Here is a 20,286-nt window from a genome sequence, read left to right on the forward strand (position 1 = left end):
TATGACAAATCTTCTCGTCTTGCCACTTCAAAACCTGACGGCTTTGACTATTATTCCCGGAAAACGGCGTGGGGAAGACTCTAGGCCCAGAGAGAGGCACTGAAGGGCAGAAAGGGGAGCTGTGGCCCTGCGCCCCACAGCTGTTACACGTAGCAACTTGATGGCCGCCGGTAGCCATCACGAGCAGCTCGGTGTCCAGCACGGACCAATCCAGGCGAACGTTGTGATGGGCTAAGTGAAGCGCTGCTTTGCTTGAAAAACTTTTACGGTAAAAGTAGAAAACGGATCTTCCGTATTTAAGGTGAAGATCACCAATCATGGCCAGATAAGCATCTAATTCGATCCTTCTTTCGGGTAAACTGAACAGAGGACGTCCCGAAAGATGCCAAAAGCAACCAGAAATTGCCCTATGCTGAGGTCTTTGAGGAGCCGGGGGTCTGAAGACTTGAAGACGGCAGTGATGCTTCCACCCGTGGCAATGGACTTGTGAGGAAATGTTAGGGCGGAAGCCAGGGAGTGAGAGGGAGCTACCGCTTGTGGATGTAAAAGACCCTGACCCGGCATAAACCCTGGCGGTACCGGAGCAGAAGACCCGGCCCTGTTCGCGGAAGAGGTTTAAGCTCCAGCAGGGCCCTTTTCCATGGACTGGAGGCGAGCGTCGATTAGCAGCAAGGAGCTTGCCAGAGATTGCAGGGTGTTTGCTAAGCTAACGTCCGTGAGGGGCTGGTTTCCGGTGCTCCCGGGCTGGGCGGCGCTGGGGTGAGCCTGGGAAGGGGTGGATGTTTTTGACGAGCCAGCTCGTGGAGGACTCGCCTTCCTTGTCCTTTTTCCCCCGCGGCTGCGCCCGCGCCCTCGCCCTCGCCCTGATCTCTCGGGAGAGCTGGCTGTAGCTGCTGGCTTGGGCTGGGGGACCGCGCCGGAGACTTGGTCCGAGAGCTCCCGAAGCTGGGAGAGAGGGAGATCTGGGGCTGCTGAAATGCCCTGCTGCAGTAGATGGGAGAAGAGGAAGTCTGCCTCTGCCGTACGTGAGCCACCACGGGAAGCCAGACGGGCGCTCATGCTCAGGAGAGGGTAAAGAAGTGACGTGAAATATGAATGAAGAGCTTGGTCTTCCTGCTTGAACTTGCGTTGAGCTTCATCAGTGACTTTTTTGTCATTGGGATTACCTTCGACCCTGAGACTCTCTTCTCCTCGGACAGTTCCACTGTTGCGTGGAAAAAGGGGGCACGCAATTGCAGGCATGCGTCTGCTGTGTCATAGTCCTCAGGGGACAGAGGTCTCACATCTGTTTTCAGCATCGCAAGAGCTGCCCCCACTGACTGCCTCTCTTTGAAAAGGCGTTGTAGCATTATGTAGGTGCTGTTCCAGTGGGTGTTCACCTCCTGAATAAGCTTCACCACTACATTTAGTGAATGAGCAAAGCAAAGTGCATGTCTTAGATTTAAACTTCTGACAGAGGCAACCATATTTGCTCCTGCATCTGTCACGATTGAGGTAACTTTGCCTTCAGTGCCCCATTCCTCCATGAGAGACCTCATTGCCGCAGTGATGTTAACAGCTGTATGAGCTTCAGGGAAAGGCAGCACACCCAAAGGCGTTTGGCTAGTTTCGCAGAGTCATCCACATAATGGCAGGTCACTGCTAGATATGCGTCCATATTAATGGAGGTCCACATATCAGCAGTCAGGCTCACAGCCTCTACCCTCTGCATGACAGCCTTGGCCTTCGTCTTCTCCCAATATCACTGGACCACCATGTCCTTTAGAGCCCGTCTGGATGGAAGAGTGTATGTGGGATCAAGCAAGGCCACAAACTCCTTGAAGCCACAGTCATCCACAATGGAAAAAGGCTGCGAGTCTTTCACCACCATATTCACAAGAGCCCCATCTAACTCTCGCTTCCGGTCCACTAAGACTAAGAAATAAAGAATAAAAACAAAACCCAAATAAGGATTTATGTGAAATTGCACTCAAAGGAAGCAGACTTGTGAGTCATGGAATACAGTCATAGCATATTGTGTCAGTGTTACTAGTTAATAATAATATAATACATACCCTTTGTGTTCCCCTGGTTCACAGCAGCTCCATGTTTGGCAGTGAAGGGCCTAATCATGGAGGAAGTATTCCCATGATACTTCAGTTCAGTTGAACACACCAAGCACTGGACCTGTAGAGAAAGCCAGTTGTAAATACAAATGCAATTTCAGTCTATAAAGCAATGGCTACATTGATCGTATACATAATTGTACTTTTATGCTACTTAATATAGATTTGAGATAAACCATAGCTATAATACTGTAGTTGACCTACCTTATCATGCGCAATCAGATTGAAGTGAACGACCTCTCTTCCTGGCTGGCTCCATAATGATCCAAACGCGATACTAACAACTCAACAGCAACAAGGCAAACTACGACGACAATCCCACAAATTGCCAAATTGTACATTTTTTTGAGCGATTATAAAGTGTCACTTAAATTCAAACAGTTTCAACCAGTCAGAATCGAGACGAGGCAGTGCATTGAATCACCTGATTGGACGGCGAACCAGTGAGTTGATTCATTCAGGAAATTAAGCAGTTGCTGGTTCGGACGTCACATGTCACATGATTTGAAGCAAGCTTCGAATCACTGCTTCTATGGAATAGGAAGTCCAGAGTTGAAGCTCCGTTCGAAGCTTCAGTGTCAAACTGCCATCACTACTTTGTGGCTTCAGCAATCGGTTTCCTCTTTTCTTTCTCTCTCCCGGATATTTTATATTTTGTGTTACTTGCCTTTGTACCCCTAGTCCAGGAGGGAACGTAACAACGGGCCTACTAGTTCTTAGGCGCTTCAACCCTGAGGCAACGGGAATATTATGCCTCCCTCCGGTGTGAGTCGAGACTATAAGAGAGATACAGTCGAAATATTGTACTTGTCTGGTTAATTTTTAATGCTATCAGTTTAACCACTATCAACTTTCGAGGGCCTGTGGGTGTTAGGTGCAGAGGGATCTGGCTTCATGAGTCTGTTCCTACTGCTGTGGAAGCATTGCAGCGTCAATCTCACACCTCTTCATCTTCATTTGGAAGGTGAGACATTGTGTTTTTAATATTGCTTCCCCGTGTTTGGTTTAGCAAGGTGTCATTCACCGTCATTTAATCTGTGCTTATTGTACTCACATTGAATTTGTTTGTTGACATGGTAATTATCTGAGCGAAATGAAACAACACATAAGTGGTTGAGCCTGGCAACCTATCCAAAATAATGAAGAAAGAGTGTGTATGAGATTTCTATGAAAGGGTTGGGAAGTCATATTTAATGTTTATCTTAAAGGGATATTTCAGAGGTTTTGAAGTGGGCTTGTTAACTACAATAGATGGCATTTGGCACGCCTCCAGAAAAACAGAAGCTAGTCAATGTCCTGCTGTGGATTAATTGTTATTTTTCGTTTTTTGTTATACTTTACGACTTCCATGTTTACGACTTCCGATTTTAGCGGCAGAGAAACGGCATGGTCAGAGAGCAGAAGTACTTTGCTTGAATTCACAAGGAAACATCGTAGAGGCAATGCTGTAAGTTCATTTATTTGAAGCATGATATGTTAAAGATCACATATTAGTAACGATATTGTTTACGACTCTTTCTTCATTGGCTGCAGTTTAGCTTGGTGTTTGAATCAGAGTTTTGACACTGCATAAGAACACTACAGCCAATCAGTCTACTGCTGCCTCGATCGGCCAGTATCTTTGTGTCATTGGGTACGTGTGAAATTTGTTGTTATAGAAAAAGTAAAGAGCCAAAAATAGCTTAATATTCATTAAAAAGCATACATAAAAGATAAATAAAACACAATTTACAAAACACACATCCAGTGCCAGTAACAGTATTTAAAAAAGTATTTGTAGCTTGTTTGAAATAGTGTGATAGTATTAAAGGTGAAAGTATATATTGTTTAGTTATCTACAGATTGATAACAGAAGTTTAATTGTCTAACTAAGGGACAGCAGCCAGTAACAATAATAATTAGTGAAGCGGTATATATATATACACATAGTAATATTGCACAACTGGGGTGTGGCTTATGTACAAAGACTTGCAGTGGACCTGGGCTTTGAATCCGAACTGTGGACCTTTGCTGTATTAATCCCCTCTCTTTCAAATCTATGGCTTTTCTCTCTGATTAAGGCAAAAGAGTCCAAAAATCATGTTCTAAAAACAAATGACCTCACACAATCTCACATGCGCTGGGTCGGTGTGAAACAATGTGTATTTGAAAACCATCCCCTGTGAATTGGCATATCTGTGTGACACTGCTGTAATGCTTTGCAGCAACATGATCACTGCGCAAGGAAACAAACATGTTCAGCCCCCGTCGTCGTCAGAGGGGAAATTGGAGCAGCAAACCTGTCGGTGTCAGTCCAAACGCCGGCCACAGTCACAACAGGATGTCCGCTGCCGGAGATGACACACGCTTCCACTCTGTCTGCTGCTAGATTCAAACAGGCTTTTCCACCTGGCATATGTCTCGCATTTGGATGAGTTCATAAAAACAGAGATGTGAACACGGGGCACAGTTACACCTGACAACAAATACAGCCTTCATTTGTTTTAATATGCAGCATTGTGTATATTTCCTGGTTTGATCCAACAACATCTTAAAAATTGACACTATATATATATATATATAGTGGTGCAGGAATGAAACCCAAACATTAAAAAAATGTAAATCAAGGTTTGGCAATCTGAAGGCCGGTAAATACGGGAAGCCTTTACATGTCTTTAAAGCGGCGGTTGCTGACAAGTAGCTAAATGAGACTAATTAACAACATCAAGCTGATTATTAGCCGCCTTAAGCTTAGCAGTGTTGATTTAAAGTCATGTCACCGTAACATAGTGTGTTTATAGCCTTGCGTTAGCTATTAACCTTTGGCCATTGCAATTTCCCAATCTTTACGTGGGGTTAACATATGGAGATTATCCAACTGAACAAAAACATTTAAGTATCAGAAAAGTGTGTTTGCCACAGATCTTCTTTTCGGCAATATTCTGAAATCAGATGGGACAATTGCTTTAAGTCGAAGGTGCACTTATGGGTCTGCAAAAATGCGTTCACATTGCACTATTCTATGGTGTCTTCATAGACGAGCAATGCACATGATTCACAATTGTACCAGTTATGTGTCTTAACTGATCACTGTGGTAAGACGTAATTAATATACCTATTGACATAATCTGACTTGTCTGTCCGTACCATGGATGGAAGTGACAGAGGCCCTATTATGCAAACTTTCAGGTGTATATCAGTATGTAGTGTCTCTACTTTAAAGAGTCCTCTCCTGCTGATGTTCAGGTGTATATCAGTATGTAGTGTCTTTACTTTAAAGAGTCCTCTCCTGCTGATGTTCAGGTGTATATCAGTATGTAGTGTCTCTACTTTAAAGAGTCCTCTCCTGCTGATGTTCAGGTGTATATCAGTATGTAGTGTCTCTACTTTAAAGAGTCCTCTCCTGCTGATGTTCAGGTGTATATCAGTATGTAGTGTCTCTACTTTAAAGAGTCCTCTCCTGCTGATGTTCAGGTGTATATCAGTATGTAGTGTCTCTACTTTAAAGAGTCCTCTCCTGCTGATGTTCAGGTGTATATCAGTATGTACATTGCCTGGAAAAGTTAGATGCCGCCTATCACAGTGCCCTGAGATTTGTTACTAACTGTAAAGCACTTACTCATCACTGTACCCTGTATGCCAGGGCAGGTCTGCCTTCACTAACTGTACGGAGGCTCAGTCATTGGTACATGTTCATCTATAAAGCCATGTTGGGTAAACTACCTTTTTATATCTGCTCTCTGATCTCTCGACGAATTGAAAGTACATATTGCCTGAGATCTCATGATGTTTTATTAAATGTGCCAAGTGCTAGGACTGTCTTAGGGAAGAAAGCTTTTAGTTGTGCAGCTCCACTAAATTGGAACAGTCTGCAAACATGTTTAAAACTGAGCACTTTGGTTCCCCTGCATCATTTTAAAACTCAGCTGGGTGACATGCTGTTTGATACTCATGGTACCTGTCTCTGTAAATAGAGTTTGTAAACTGTACCCTGTACATTATGTTGTATGTCATCCTTATTGTTGTTCTGTTGTTTTTATGTTACATGTGTAACTAATGTCCTGCAGGTCACCCTTGAAAAAGAGATCTTTTGATCTCAAGGGGCTTTCACCTGGTTAAATAAAGGCTACAAACAAACAAACAATGTAGTGCCTCTACTTTAAAGAGTCCTCTCCTGCTGATGTTCAGATGTATATCAGTATGTAGTGTCTCTACTTTAAAGAGTCCTCTCCTGCTGATGTTCAGGTGTATATCAGTATGTAGTGTCTCTACTTTAAAGAGTCCTCTCCTGCTGATGTTCATGTGTATATCAGTATGTAGTGTCTCTACTGGGACATGTCTCCATGCTTTAATGTTCAAAAAGCTCTTTATTGTTCTCATACTGCCTGTGCTGCAGCACATCTTTTCACCCTCTGTCTGAAACCAGAGCCCAGTCTGCTCTGATTGGTTAGCCGGCTCTGTTGTGATTGCTCAACCGCTTAGAGATGTCCCGCCCCTTAGCCTATCACATACAATGTGTTAGAGCGCTAGCCAATGGATGTGTGAGTGTTAAAGAGGCCATGATGGGCATTTCAGGCCGGGGTGGTTTGGGAATAAAGCCTTGGAAGACCATGCACGAAAACCTCTATAACACACTACAGGGAAAAAGCATAAACCACAAAATGCAGATACATTTAAAGCCATACTTAAACACCACATGGTTATATTGTAATACACTGAACTTTTGTAGCAGTAATTGAACACGCTTGAAATGATTCTTTCTGGTCCTAATGTGCTGCGGAGAGAAGGTCTGGAAGCCAACCCTGGCTTCAACAAACTTTATCACCTCTTACAAAACTTTTAAGTCATTCATCATTCTAACCATAGAAGAGGATGGCTTGAGTAGATATATTCTCATTTCCTCACATCTTCACGATTGGAGAGGTGGCAATAAACCCTCAGTACCTCTTAAAGTATATGGAGGTATTAAAGCCGTGGGTTAGATTGGTGTTTAAGTGACGGATAAGATCTCCAGTGGCACCCTGCCAAACTCTCCAATCAGTTATTTAAAACCCTCTTATGCCAAAATAAATCTCGGATCTGGGAGACCAAGAGCCAGAAGGGTAAAAGAGAGAAATAATGAAAGGGAAAGAGAAAATAAACATGTCACAGCACGGAAAAGGAGGGTTAAGCATTCACGGGAATGAGTCAGGAATCAGACAAAACGAGAAGAATAAAAAATGAGGAGAAATACTTTTAGATGATGCAGGAAGAAAGAAAAGAGGAAGGACGGAGAGAATGTACTGTGGTTTAAGCTTTACAGGGAAAAGGAGGAGGAGAACTTGAAACCAAACAGGTGCATAATATGGAAAGGGACAACAGAGAATTAAGTGTAGCCTTTACATGTTCATAATATAACTGTAATATGTATTTTCTAAGTGTAATAATAATTATTTGTTGTAATATTTCATGCGTGCAATATTTAGTCTTCTATTTTGAAGTCCAAGCTCACGTCTCGTTATGCTGTTCTCGCGTGAGTTAGAGAGCGAGACAAGAAACTGAGAGTAAGATGCACGGAAAGTACTTAGTACATGTTGCGTTATTTGGCTTGTAATACCTCTATGCTTCCCTCTGATGTTAGCAGGTGTACCGACTCAGTGGTTAGATTTGGACATGGGTTGTATAAATTGATTATCCTAATGTTATCTTGTTTTCTAGGGTTGCAGATTTCCACTATAATACAGTCTATATAGCAGGGGTGGGCAAACTTTTTGGCTCGGGCCACTATGAGTTTTAAATTTGACAGACGGATCGGTGAAAAAATATTTAGCTGTCCACTCGGCACTAAATGTTGACGGCGTTTTACGTCGCTGATTTTCTTGCTCACAACAACATCAATAGAGAACTGCGTCTGGTAGTTTTTAATCATACGAAGCCAGATTAAATTAAATAACTACTTCTCCAACCTTATACCTTTCTCCAGAGTGCCATGGTGCATTGTTTATTAATGTGGTTCAGCTGCATTACCGGCCGCTGCAGCGCTGCTCGTCTACCGGAGTTTATTCTCCCGTTAACTCACGGCAGCGGCCGCTGTAAAGTTTTCATTGTCTGACTGTCACACAAGCAGCTGATAAATATCCCCCATCAGTGAATGTGTTTTAGTCTGAAAGCTGTTTGGCATCACAACTAGGGATGTCCCGATCTCATTTTTTAGCTTCCGATCCGATTCCGATATTTTCATATAGGTTCCGATCCGATCCCGATATTTCCCGATACCGATTTTCCGATATCATTTTTTGTGTTGGCAAACAGCATTTAATCATTATCGATGTCCCACTTGGCGAGCATCTCTTCTATAGCATTCCGGATACGCATTGAAGTGTGAGAGCCACGCAGCTCACTTGCATGTAGCACCACGTTGTGCAAAGTAAAACTGGAGTCTATCCAGTGGGCGGTCAGACTGAGGAGCGACATCGGGGCTACACCTGAACTCCACAGGTCTGTGGTGAGGGCGATTGAGGTAGCCTCCTTTAGGTGCCGCTGCACTTGTTCACGCACCTTGGTGTGCAGGGCTGGGATGCCTTTTTCAACAATGTAATGGCGGGATGGCATCCCATAGCGCGGCTCCAAATAATTTATTAGACGACAAAAACCGGGGTTTTCCACAAGTGAAATTGGCTGGTCGTCCCCTGCTATGCACTCCACAATCAGCTCAGTAATCTTGCGAAATCTCTCGGAGTCTCGAGGAAGTAAAGCCTTTCGTTTCAAGCTGTCCCGCAGTGTTTGTTGATGGAGTCCATCAGTCGCAGACGCTGTCGCTTTACAGTAGGCGGCGTGTTCGTCGGGGTGGTGCTTTTTAAGATGTTTTATTAGGTTTGTGGTGTTGTAGGAGACCCTGTTAGCACCACCTCGTGAGACTTCCACACCACAGACTTTGCATGTCGCAGTCGGCGACTCTCTTGTAGTTATTTTAAAATGATGCCAAACTGCAGACATTTTAACTAGCTAACGATATGTGTCCGTTCCACTTTTCCAACTCGATAATGGCGGCTGATGCAATAGAACAACAACGACAAACAACGTAACAATGGAATCATGGGAAATATTAACTATGGATCGGCCATGACATTTAATTGGATCTGCCGATCCCGATCCACCTTAAAACCCAGTATCGGGGGCCGATCCGATCCGGGGATCGGGACATCTCTAATCACAACACTGTTATGAAAGTTTCTCTGGCATTCTACAGGTGATGTTAGCATAGCAACCGAAGCTAATCAGACTATCTTGACTACTTGTTGCTATCATATTGTGGCATAAGCCGTTTTCTACACGCATATTTTACCGGCGTAGTTTTCGTTATGATTTTATTTTACTTGTGATGGCCACATGTAGCCCATGTATTGATTCCATCCGATAGTTGCAATAATACAAAACAACAGGAAAACGTCTGCCTCTTCACAATATTTATTATATTTATTTTATTTATTTATTCATTTATTTAACAGGGACAGTGCACATTAATGAACATTTCTGTAAACGTGCCAGAGTTAGCCAAGAGGCTATTTTTCATCTGTAGTCCCTGGACAGATTTTAAAAGTCAACCTAAAACACATTTCATTTTAAACAAGTAAATACAATACATTTAAAACATGCATCAGTCATTACTGGGATACTTAAATAAAACTATTTAAAATACAGAACATTAAAACAAAACAAATAAAACAAAACAAAAGAACATGTTAAAACACAGGCGGTGGATTGTAAGGAGCAGAAGATTGGGTCAGTGTTGGCAGAGCTGATTCCTCACTAACCAGGTTTTGAGTTGGGATTTAAATAAAGTGAATGTGGTCTGGTCTCTGATTGGAGACCAGACCATTGACCAGACCTCAGTGCTATGCTTGTTACAACTTGTATTCGCCGTACTCACCATGAACTGTTATTGCTCAGATTAATCTCGACCCCCTCCAATGTAAGCGTGACGTATTTGGTTCTTTCATCTTGCCGGGTTGCCGAGTGGGGCCAGTTGAGAGAATAGACCAGACTCCAGCAAAGGTCAATTGTGTCTAGAGCACTCAAAGAAATAACTCATTGGATTAACTCAATTTTATTGTTGGCAGGTTTTCCATCCAATAAATATATGTGGCACAAACTCAAACTAATGGCATCCATGCAGTATAATGTAAATGAGTTAGTCCAACTCAAATTTTTCAAATAGAGTTTAAGTAAAATGATAACATTACCTTTATGAATTTAAATAATGCTAGTCCACCTAAATCCTATTTAATTAATTGAAAATGAAATAATGAGGTTAAATATAATTTAATAAAAATGTGTTACACATGATAGAAAACATGGTTTAGTTTTTTTTATTTTTAAATTCACATTATTCAAAACAATCCTCCATTCAATACAGTCTTTTTAAAATGAATGAATTCACACTGAAAGATGAAAAACATTTCTGAAAGATAATACCATTTTTAAAATGGCAGAGAAATGGAACTCCTATAATTAACTTACAAATCTCCCTTTGCCAAATACAATGAATACAATATAACAGGGGTATGCACTGCTCTTCTAACAGGACAATAACACATAACATGAAGAGTGCACTGCAAACACCAACATATGGAAATAGTGTTACAGTGTGTTGAAACAAATACAGAAAAGCACAGAACAAATGATTGATATAACGGCTCAATCTGCTCTGACTAGGAAACTCGTGAATAAAATGACAACAATGAACTCATGAGTCACTTCTTTTTCACATTTCAATCGAACAACTTGATCTTCAGACTTTCGATTTTACCATTCAGCTTGTGCCCATCCAGATTCATCACTACCTTCTGCATGAACTCGAAGGTGTGTTTGAGGTTGTCCGGAAAGCTCAAATCCAGGGCATAAATAAGTCCCAATAGCATGACAAACCCCACAATCACGCTGCCCAAGTTGTCCATGACTATATTGCCTTCGATGACAATTCCCACGTCCTCTGGCTGCCCATCCACATCTCTTTGAAGTGTGTATATGCCCATGACTGTGTTTGCCATGTCCCTCTTGGCATCTTCAGAGGCAGAGGCCTGAACAAAGACACAAACATACAACATATGTGTTAACTAAAACCTGAATTACTACATTTTATAGAAGCAGATTTACTTATGTGGCTCTCCTAATTGATCAAAACAGTTTTAGACTAACCCTCTGGTATCACTCAAATGTACTACCCTATTTGGCCACTCAGGATAAAAATGTCCACTTTCAAAAACTTGAATGATAAAATGATATGATACAAATATTATATTTAAATATTTTTCCCCCACACTTTTTGGGAAGTGTGGGAACATTTTTTAAATGGACAATTAGGGTAATTTGTACAGTGTATTCGAGACCGATTAGAAAAATTGAAATTCCAAAAAGTATCTAGAAAAAACACAAAATCATTATAGCCAAATCTGATGTGAAAAATTACCAATTTGGACAAAAATGTCCGAGTGATACCAGAGAAGGTTAGGACCTCCAACACAGAACTAAATTAAGCTTGTAAGAAAATGTTTGCATAAATAAGTTATAAAGATATATTCCTGTATGTTCTGTTTGATTATCAACGTTATCTTATTTATTAATTCAGGTATTATTTGTTTACGTCCCTACTTAATAATGTAATTTGTTGTTATTCCTGTAGTTAATTATGCATTTACCTACTTATTTCGATATGTATTTGATTATTTATTCTTTAATAATTTATTTCCTTGTTATGTGATTATGTAATTATTCCTTTAACAATTTAGTAATTGCTGCATTCACATACCTTTTTAAACATGAATCTATTGATTAATATATTTCAGCATTTATTTATTATTTTATTTATGTATTTATTCAATTATTTATAAGTTCTTACATATGTATTCATGTCCATATTTATTTATTCATTTATAGATGTATTTATATATAAATGTAAATATTTATTTCAGCATTCATTTATTATTTGTATTTATTTCCAGATATATTCATGTTTTAATTCACATTTGTATTTATCAATTGTATTCCTATGTTAATTTATAGATGTATTTATATCTGTATAAATGTATTAATTCACTTTTTTCTATATTTATTTTAACACTTGCCCGATGAAATTACTTCTGTATCTATTTATTATTATTTTTTTATTTCTGTATTTATTCATTCTTACATATATTCATTCCTATATTAATGTATAGATTTATTTATTTCTGCATGTATTTATGATATGTGATAAGATATTTAGATGTAAGCAGGGATAGGGTTGTGTGCCATATAATTTTCTTATTATCAATGTAAGTAATGGTGGTTATAATTGTGGGTAACACTGTTAACCAATACATTGAAAACATATTGTGATAAACATACCTGATACTCCTTAAAAAAAGAGTCTGGATCCTCGTTGAGGTAGATCGCGATGCTTCGCAGGATGCACCCCCTCTTGATGTGGATGTTTTCAAACTAAAGCAGGGGCGATAAATCAAAGACAATTAAGCACAATGCATGTGCAACAGAGCAGGTAGTTTACAAAGTAGAGGGCTGTATCTGTCGTGTGTGTCCCTAAGCAGGACTCCTTACACCTACATTTCCACAATAAGCTATTGCCTTAAAAACACTATAAAAGCAGACAATTTCTTAAATGTGTTCATATGAGCATGGACAAAAACAATACAGTGAAAAACGAGGTTCTCTGCATTTATACTAACCGAATCTGATATTGCAAGGGCTTCCTTGATTTTGTGCCCCTTCACTCCTCCTTTGGTCTTGAAGATCTTCAAGAGCTTGTCTGAGAAGTGGTCCAGCTGCCACATGAACTTTGATTGAAGTGGTGATGTTGTGATCCTCAAAAACTCCGCATTCACCTTAAAAATATTATTAACAAGCACAATACAACCAATTGTTACTTGTTTATTAGAATCACAACCATGCAAGGATGTAGACATGAATCACAAAAGACAATAATAAAAGACTGTCAACAAATACAAATATTTACTTACTTCACTCTGCTGAAACAGAGCAGGCCATCTGCATTTGAAGTCCCCTATCAAAGGCCTTTGCTCCACAATCTCAAGGCGTCTGTGGGAGAAGGTTTTTTCCATTTTTGCTTTTATCACCACTTCATTGTCACGCTTTTTCAGTTCTGACAATAAGGCAATTCTCTCGTTCTCCAAGCTTTCTGTGGTTTCGCCTTTTGGGTGCAGAGGAATGTAGTTTACTTCAGCTTTTCTTGTTTTTTTTTATGTTTGCTGCAGCTTTGCCTTGGCCTGTTTTCTTGTGCTTTAAGGAGTTCAGGATGTCCAAGACGGCCAAGCTTTGTACGATAGTTTTGCATTTTGTACTTAAGAGACTGTTTCCACCCCCCAAATCCTGTCTTGGATCCTAGCTGCCCCAAACAAGGGTGGGCCCTCGTCAACGCTGCAGCTACCTCTTCACACTGATAGTCTTTCGGATATTTTGTGAATTTGATCATTTCTTGGGCTAGGCCATCAAGAATGACTCCTTTCAGCTTTAGGCCAGGCTGGAAGTATGTACCAGTTGTCTCAAACTCTGCATTCTTTAGATGAAGCTCAAATTCAGCCTCGTAGGTGAGCTTAGGAACCACAAAAACTGTGGGCCAGGATAACAATTGTGAGGCCTGAGCTTCAGGGGATGGATGCGGGGTTGACGTATACACCATATCATCACTGCAGCATGAGGCTATTGATGATGCAGGGATTAGAGACTCTGAGCTTCCAGTAATTGAGGTCTTATCAAATGAGTCAACTGTGTACTAAGTGATGGAGGGCTCAATATTTGACAATATAGGAGAGTAAATTACTTTCAGTGTGCTTTTATCCTGAATTTCAGACACTGATGTAAGATTCATGAACTCGTTAAAGTCAACATCCATGTATTGCAGACGGAAGTCCTCTTTCAATTGAAGAGATGTCTTGACAAATGTGTGCAGTTCTTCAACTGTTGCTGGGATTCCCGAATCCAGGGTCAGTTTTCTAGAGTCAGACTGGTCGGCAAAGATGATGCGCAGAAGCGCCCGACCTGCCATTATGGAACACCTTTTAATCTAGAGCAGAAACAAGGTGAAAGAAACACATTAGGATTATATCAAAGATGAACATAAAAATGGTTTTACAGTTTTTGTCAGAGCCTGCTATCCAGAGCTCAGACTATTTAGGTTTAAAAATGATACTCACCTTTAACAATGATGAATCTTTTCAACATTACCATGCGCAAACTCCCAACCATGTAGTCAACAAGGGGATAGGGGTCTACCAAGTCAGCAAGCTCAATAACGGCAACCTCTGTATTGGGCGAGGCAGACAGCTCAAAAGCACCATAATGCTCTCTGTACCAAGCACATGCGTCTTTTACCAGAAAACACAACTTCTCCTTAACAATGCAAAGTTTAATGATCTCATGGAATTTAGGCAGTCCATCTGCAGATCCGTGTACAATAATCATCCCCTCGCAGTAACGTATACCCAAGCTAGACACATTGTTTGCCATATGAACCTCAGTCACATCTGGGAAACTTTGTTTCAGTGTAGACACGACTCCCTCATTAAGGACATCAACAGGCAGGATTGAGACATGTGTGACCTCCAAGGATGACTTATTGACACTGGAGGAATGTGTGTGATAGGCAAGCATGAACTGGTGTTTAGTAGCTAGTGAACGAGGTATGTTCTTAAAGCAATTGGTGTGACGAGCAACCTGCTTGAAGAAGCTATGTTTAGCCTCAAATCTCATTGTCCACAGTACAATTAGAGGCCCGAAGCAACGAATCATTTGCGGATAGTGCTCTAAAAAGTGATGTTTTGGTAAGAGCTTTACATGTGGAAAGAGTTCAAGATAGCGCTGCCTATGATCATAGATCTTGGCTTCAAGATAAGCAATGGTCTCATCTGTGTGAACAGGGGCCACAACCAACTCAACTATGTCCTTAAGATCTAGAATTAGCTGCCACGCTGGTTCATCTTCTGGTAAAATGTGCCCAATCACAAAGGGAAGCAGTCTTATTAAGGTCCAGTTTTCATGCGCATTGCCACCTATTGTGTTTCTAGATGTGAAAGAGCGTGGTATGGCATGGGGGCGATTGGTTCTGTCCCCCCATTTGTACGGAAATGTCTGAATCAATGTGTTGAGCCTTTCAAAAGTGAAGTATTTTTTGGAGATCAACAAACTCATACAACGAGCCAGTTCAACTGGTACAACACCTTCAAAAAGGTCGTGCACAATGTCAGGAGGATAACCAGTAGTTACATGAAAATGGGAAAGGTGCTCTGTTAAAACACACTGCTTTTTTACACCACAGCAAATAGTTGCATTCTCCTGAGCAGACTGGACATGAACATCATGGATGTCTCTTGTTCTCAGTTGGAAAGCACCTGACTGGACATCCTTAGTCTGAAAAAATGATTTGACTCCAATACAAAACCTGCATACTGACCCAGCTGAAAAACTCTCAACAAATCCCCCGAGCCCATGGGCTCCAAGATTGTCAGCTATAACACACTGGACAGAACCTTTAACAAACTGACCAAGCTGAGATATAAATACACCGTGCTGTTCTAATATGCTTAAGTCTTGCAAGAGAGGCTCCAACACTTTTCCATAGCCATAGGTCTTAACATCATCAGATTTGCATAGAACAGCTAAATAGATTGAGTTTAGTGTTGAATGGGAACCTGGTGGCAAATTACCCAAAACCCAATATACACCACAAAGTTTGTGTGTCTTTCGAGATGTCCCAAGAGGGTTACAAATCTCAAAATCATCAACATAAAGATTTACAGAGATTCTCAAACCTTCATCAGAAAAAAACGAATTCTGTTTATAGTACTCACCGTCTCTTACAGTTCTGTACTCTTGGGGAACAGCCAATAGCCGCTGTTGCGTTTCAATATGTTCAAGGACACCTTTATGAGAGAGCAAATGTTGCAAAGACTTTAACAGAGGGATATATTGAAATGTCCTATTCCTCTGGGCATCTAGTATGTACTCAACCGGCTCTAAAACACCAAAATGAGATGTATAGTACTGTGTACGTTTATATGCTGTAGCAAGAGGGCCATCCTTTGCAATAGCTGTGGCCAATGGACTAGAATTGCATAGAGCAGTGGAAAGCTCACCAACTACTGAATCTTCAACCTGTAGTTTATGGCTCTGTAATACATCAGAAACAATAGCTCTAGTGACAGGCAAAGATGATGTACTTAATATGTAGTGAAGTTCAGAAAGGACTTCATCAATAACTGTCTTTGGAATGTGAACAATATTTTCCAACTTCAATAAAATGCATGCAATTTTTTCTTCGATTAAATTTGGAAGGTGTATTTCTGAAGCATCACCACAACTTAGTGTTTCATATTCCTGGTCTATATCGACAGACTCCGTTGGACCAACTGCAGAACTGTGTGACTGATCCAACTCACCACTTGTACTGACAACATTGGCTATAAAGTCTTTAAGTGAATGTTGTCTGTGTTTCCTATTTTTGTGTGTGTTGAATGTACTGTAAATGTTAGTTTTAAATGTGCATCCTAGAAACATACATGGTACAGTTTCATTATGCCTGAGATGTCCATTAATATGTTGGAAGAAATCTTTTTCTGTTAAGTCTCTACGTGAGCACACATGACACTTAAATGTAGGTAATTCTACTGGCTTTGGTGTTAGCTGTTTAGCATGAGTTTTGTATGTGTGATTTAAAAGTTTACTCCATGTGTCAAACGAACATGGGCAATCAGTATATGGACATGGATAGCGACAACTGCCCCTTAAATGTGCATGTGTCTGCCGGAAATGTTTTAACAACAAATACCTGCTAGCTAGTTCCAAACTGCAGTGTTTGCACTGCCACATGCATAACCTGAAAAAGAGAAAAAAGAGAATTAGCAATTGACACTGAACAACTGACAATGTCACAGATCAGCTTATGCAAGTAATGTGAAAGTAGCCGTGTACTTACCATAAATAAGAGGTTGCCCCAAGATGCTTGTTAATGCTGATCAAACTGCAAAAGACAACATAAATATATTAGAGGTGTGATTAAAATGCTTATATATTTGAATTTTCACAGACAACACATAATTGCCTAAGATTGCACAACCCAAAAAAAAAATGATAACAGATCACACTTTAAAATTAAGAGTCTAGTAGACATGTTTTATAAAGCAGGCCTACGTTTCTGCACAACTCTGGGTGCCTGCTTGTGAGTGAGGTAACCCATACAAGATTCACATATATATATTATCTCATTATTTATATTAAATATTTGGCAGTAAAAAACTAAACTCAACTGAACTCCTACAGAAACGAGTGGCTCCGCCTGTCCTCCTCTGCCTGCACTAAGGCCAGGAGAGAGATGGACAGACCTGCTGAGCTTTATGATAGAAAATGGCGGCGCTTACTGGGCTGCATGCAGGCTCTGCCTCATACTGTTACCTCATTCACTTGAATTACTCTTTGCATTTTTTGGTTGAATTTAAACTGAATTTCGGTGTACTGTGTTCAATGACAATAACGTTAAATCGAATGTAATATAATCTAATGATCTCCATTATCCAGTATTCAATGCTAACCGTATCTAGCAAGCTAGCTAACAAACCAGTTATCCAGCTAGCTAGCTTGCTGCTTTACCTCGTGCACTTGAATTACTCTTTGCATTTTTTGGTTGAATTTAAACTGAATTTCGGTGTACTGTGTTCAATGACAATAACGTTAAATCGAATGTAATATAATCTAATGATCTCCATTATCCAGTATTCAATGCTAACCGTATCTAGCTAGCTTGCTGCTTTACCTCGTGCACTTTAATTACTCTTTGCATTTTTTGGTTGAATTTAAACTGAATTTCGGTGTACTGTGTTCAATGACAATAACGTGACATCTAATTTAATATAATCTAATGATCTCTACTATCCAGTATTCAATGCTAACCATATCTAGCAAGCTAGCTAGCTTGCTGTTTAGACCCAACTAAAAACGGAGCAAAATATAACACGGTGGTTTCAAATATTCTTGTCGATATAATGAAAAGGCATTAGGCCTACTTGGAAACAGGGAACATTCTAAACTACTAGAAAAAACAAATACTTACCAAATAATAGACTTTCCACCGTCAGTTTCCCCAGTCAGTTTCCCCAGTCAGTTTCCACAGTCAGTGTTAGACAAAAGGCGGCAAATGACAGAACGGATTTTGTGCATGCGCAAAGGTGATGTGCAAAGGGGCGGTCCCAAATGAAAACAATTCATTTTGAGTTGCTCTGTCTTAAATACATTTAATAAGTGAATTGATTAATGTAATTTGTGTTACACTAATGAACTATACTTAGGTTTATTTCTTAAATAAAAATATTTAAGTAAAGTGAAACAATTATTAATGTGTCAAGTCTAAGAAGGGCTTGAATCGTTTTTTTGAGTGAGTGCGCCATCTAGTGGGATCAACTGAAATGCCGGGTATTGCAGGAAAAAGGCAAAATGAATGTGGTCTTTACTAACATTTGGAGAATTTTGTACCAATATTCGGCGGGCCGGATTCAAAAGCCCAATGGGCCGTATATGGCCCGTGGGCCTTAGTTTGCCCATGCCTGCTATATATCATCAGCAGATTGCACCTTCCTATATGCCACACCATCTTTGAGAAATGTGGCACACCCTCCACCATTTTGATTATTATCTCTATCGTGCCTTGCCCCGGTGAGATGATAGTGAACTGTTCATGAACTTGTCATGAAAAGTTCATGGAATATTAGTGAACCATATTCATAAACAGCTCATAAACAGCTCATAACAAAGTTGATGAACTGTTCATGAAAGTTCCATGAACATTAAATGGCACTAGGGCAGTTCATGAACTACTCATGAAACTCCTGTTCTGGAATGGTTCATGAACAATTCATGGAATATGGTTTTAGGCAGGTTCATGAAATGGAGTTTTCAGTGAGTGTAGGGATATTCAGTATTCAACCAAGAACATTTCAAGAATTGTTCATGAATTAACCATGGTTCATGAACATATCAAGAACTGTTCATAACAACTTCATGAACAGTTCATACCTAGTCACTGAATATAATTCAATGGCTGGCTATGAACTGTTCATGTACATGAACCATTGACTGTGGGTCAATTGGCAACCATAGAAAACAACAATTATGTCAATCACAATGGAACTTTATTCAAATTAACAAACATACATGTATACAGGTGGAGCACTACAATTAATCCTATCACCATTTGAAGCACAGTTCTTGACACTCAGCTGCACACATTTTTTTGTTACGGGTCCCAAAAGCTTGGGTACCACAGCAACAATAAATGATTTCTGTAGAAAACAGAAAAGTGCAGCAGCAATAATTATACACAGGATCCGGTTGATCGTCTGGATTGCTTCTTATTCAAAATTCAAAGTACACAGTTACATTCAAATAGCTGTACTTTACAAACATCACATTTCTCCATTTAAGTTATCCGTCTGTCACAGTCCATTACTGTATCTCAAGGAGAAATTCAACATAGTCAATATAAACACATAACGCTATCAAATAATACTTTCTATCAATATATCTATCTTTACCAAATATAACATATTATGGAGATCACAAAAATACACTGTCAATGTTAATAAACATAAAACAAGGCAATGTGCCTGCAAGACTTCACTCAGGTAAACAAAACATATTACCCGTGCACAGCAGCTAACCTGCCTGCGAGCCTTCGCTCAGGTCACATTTACCCAGGCGCGGCTGAAGCCCGCGAAAATGGCATCTATTGTTGCCGACAGTTTAGTATTTTTAAAATACCGTTACTATGTCAAACATGCTCAAAACTTTCTGACACACTCTCCTAAACATCTCCAACATCATATCTAATTCACACAAGTTAACATCGATCATTTTCACCATGTACTGACCTGTAGAAAACAGAAAAGTGCAGCAGCAATAATTATACACAGGATCCGGTTGATCGTCTGGATTGCTTCTGACTGAGGAGGGGGCGGAAGTGTCCCCCCTAAAATAACCCAGATGTCACCGCTCACCTGCCAAAGGTTCCACCTTGGCGCTACTTACTCGTACTGCTTCTCAAACAGTACAGATAAACCATAAAATGATATGAATGTCACCAAAATAAATACAGATAATGTTCAGTTTCAAATGCACTATTGTTTTGTTTTAAGATTAAAAGTTTTAAAAAATAAAGAAATGT

At 40.1% G+C, this 20,286-nt stretch overlaps 1 protein-coding gene across 3 annotated transcripts; it reads right to left on the bottom strand.

Annotated features, from left to right (window-relative positions):
* Positions 1–10,143: 10,143 nt before the first annotated feature.
* LOC117550479 lies at positions 10,144–18,257 on the bottom strand. Of its 3 annotated transcripts, XM_034222919.1 has the most exons (6): positions 18,181–18,257; positions 17,050–17,094; positions 16,903–16,950; positions 12,788–12,943; positions 12,450–12,542; positions 10,144–11,143 (listed from the first exon to the last, which is right to left on the bottom strand). In XM_034222919.1, the coding sequence occupies exons 4-6, from the start codon at positions 12,890–12,892 to the stop codon at positions 10,835–10,837; spliced, it is 507 nt and encodes a 168-aa protein (XP_034078810.1). In that variant the 5' UTR covers positions 12,893–12,943; positions 16,903–16,950; positions 17,050–17,094; positions 18,181–18,257; the 3' UTR covers positions 10,144–10,834. The 3 variants fall into 3 exon arrangements, with proteins under 3 accessions (XP_034078810.1, XP_034078811.1, XP_034078809.1); XM_034222920.1 differs by lacking the exons at positions 17,050–17,094; positions 18,181–18,257 and having other exon boundaries at positions 16,903–17,007; XM_034222918.1 differs by lacking the exons at positions 16,903–16,950; positions 17,050–17,094; positions 18,181–18,257 and adding an exon at positions 13,079–13,320.
* Between the last annotated feature and the right edge of the window lie 2,029 nt (positions 18,258–20,286).

This window comes from Gymnodraco acuticeps, unplaced genomic scaffold (assembly GCF_902827175.1).
Source record: "Gymnodraco acuticeps unplaced genomic scaffold, fGymAcu1.1, whole genome shotgun sequence".
Classification (NCBI taxonomy): Eukaryota; Metazoa; Chordata; class Actinopteri; order Perciformes; family Bathydraconidae; genus Gymnodraco; species Gymnodraco acuticeps.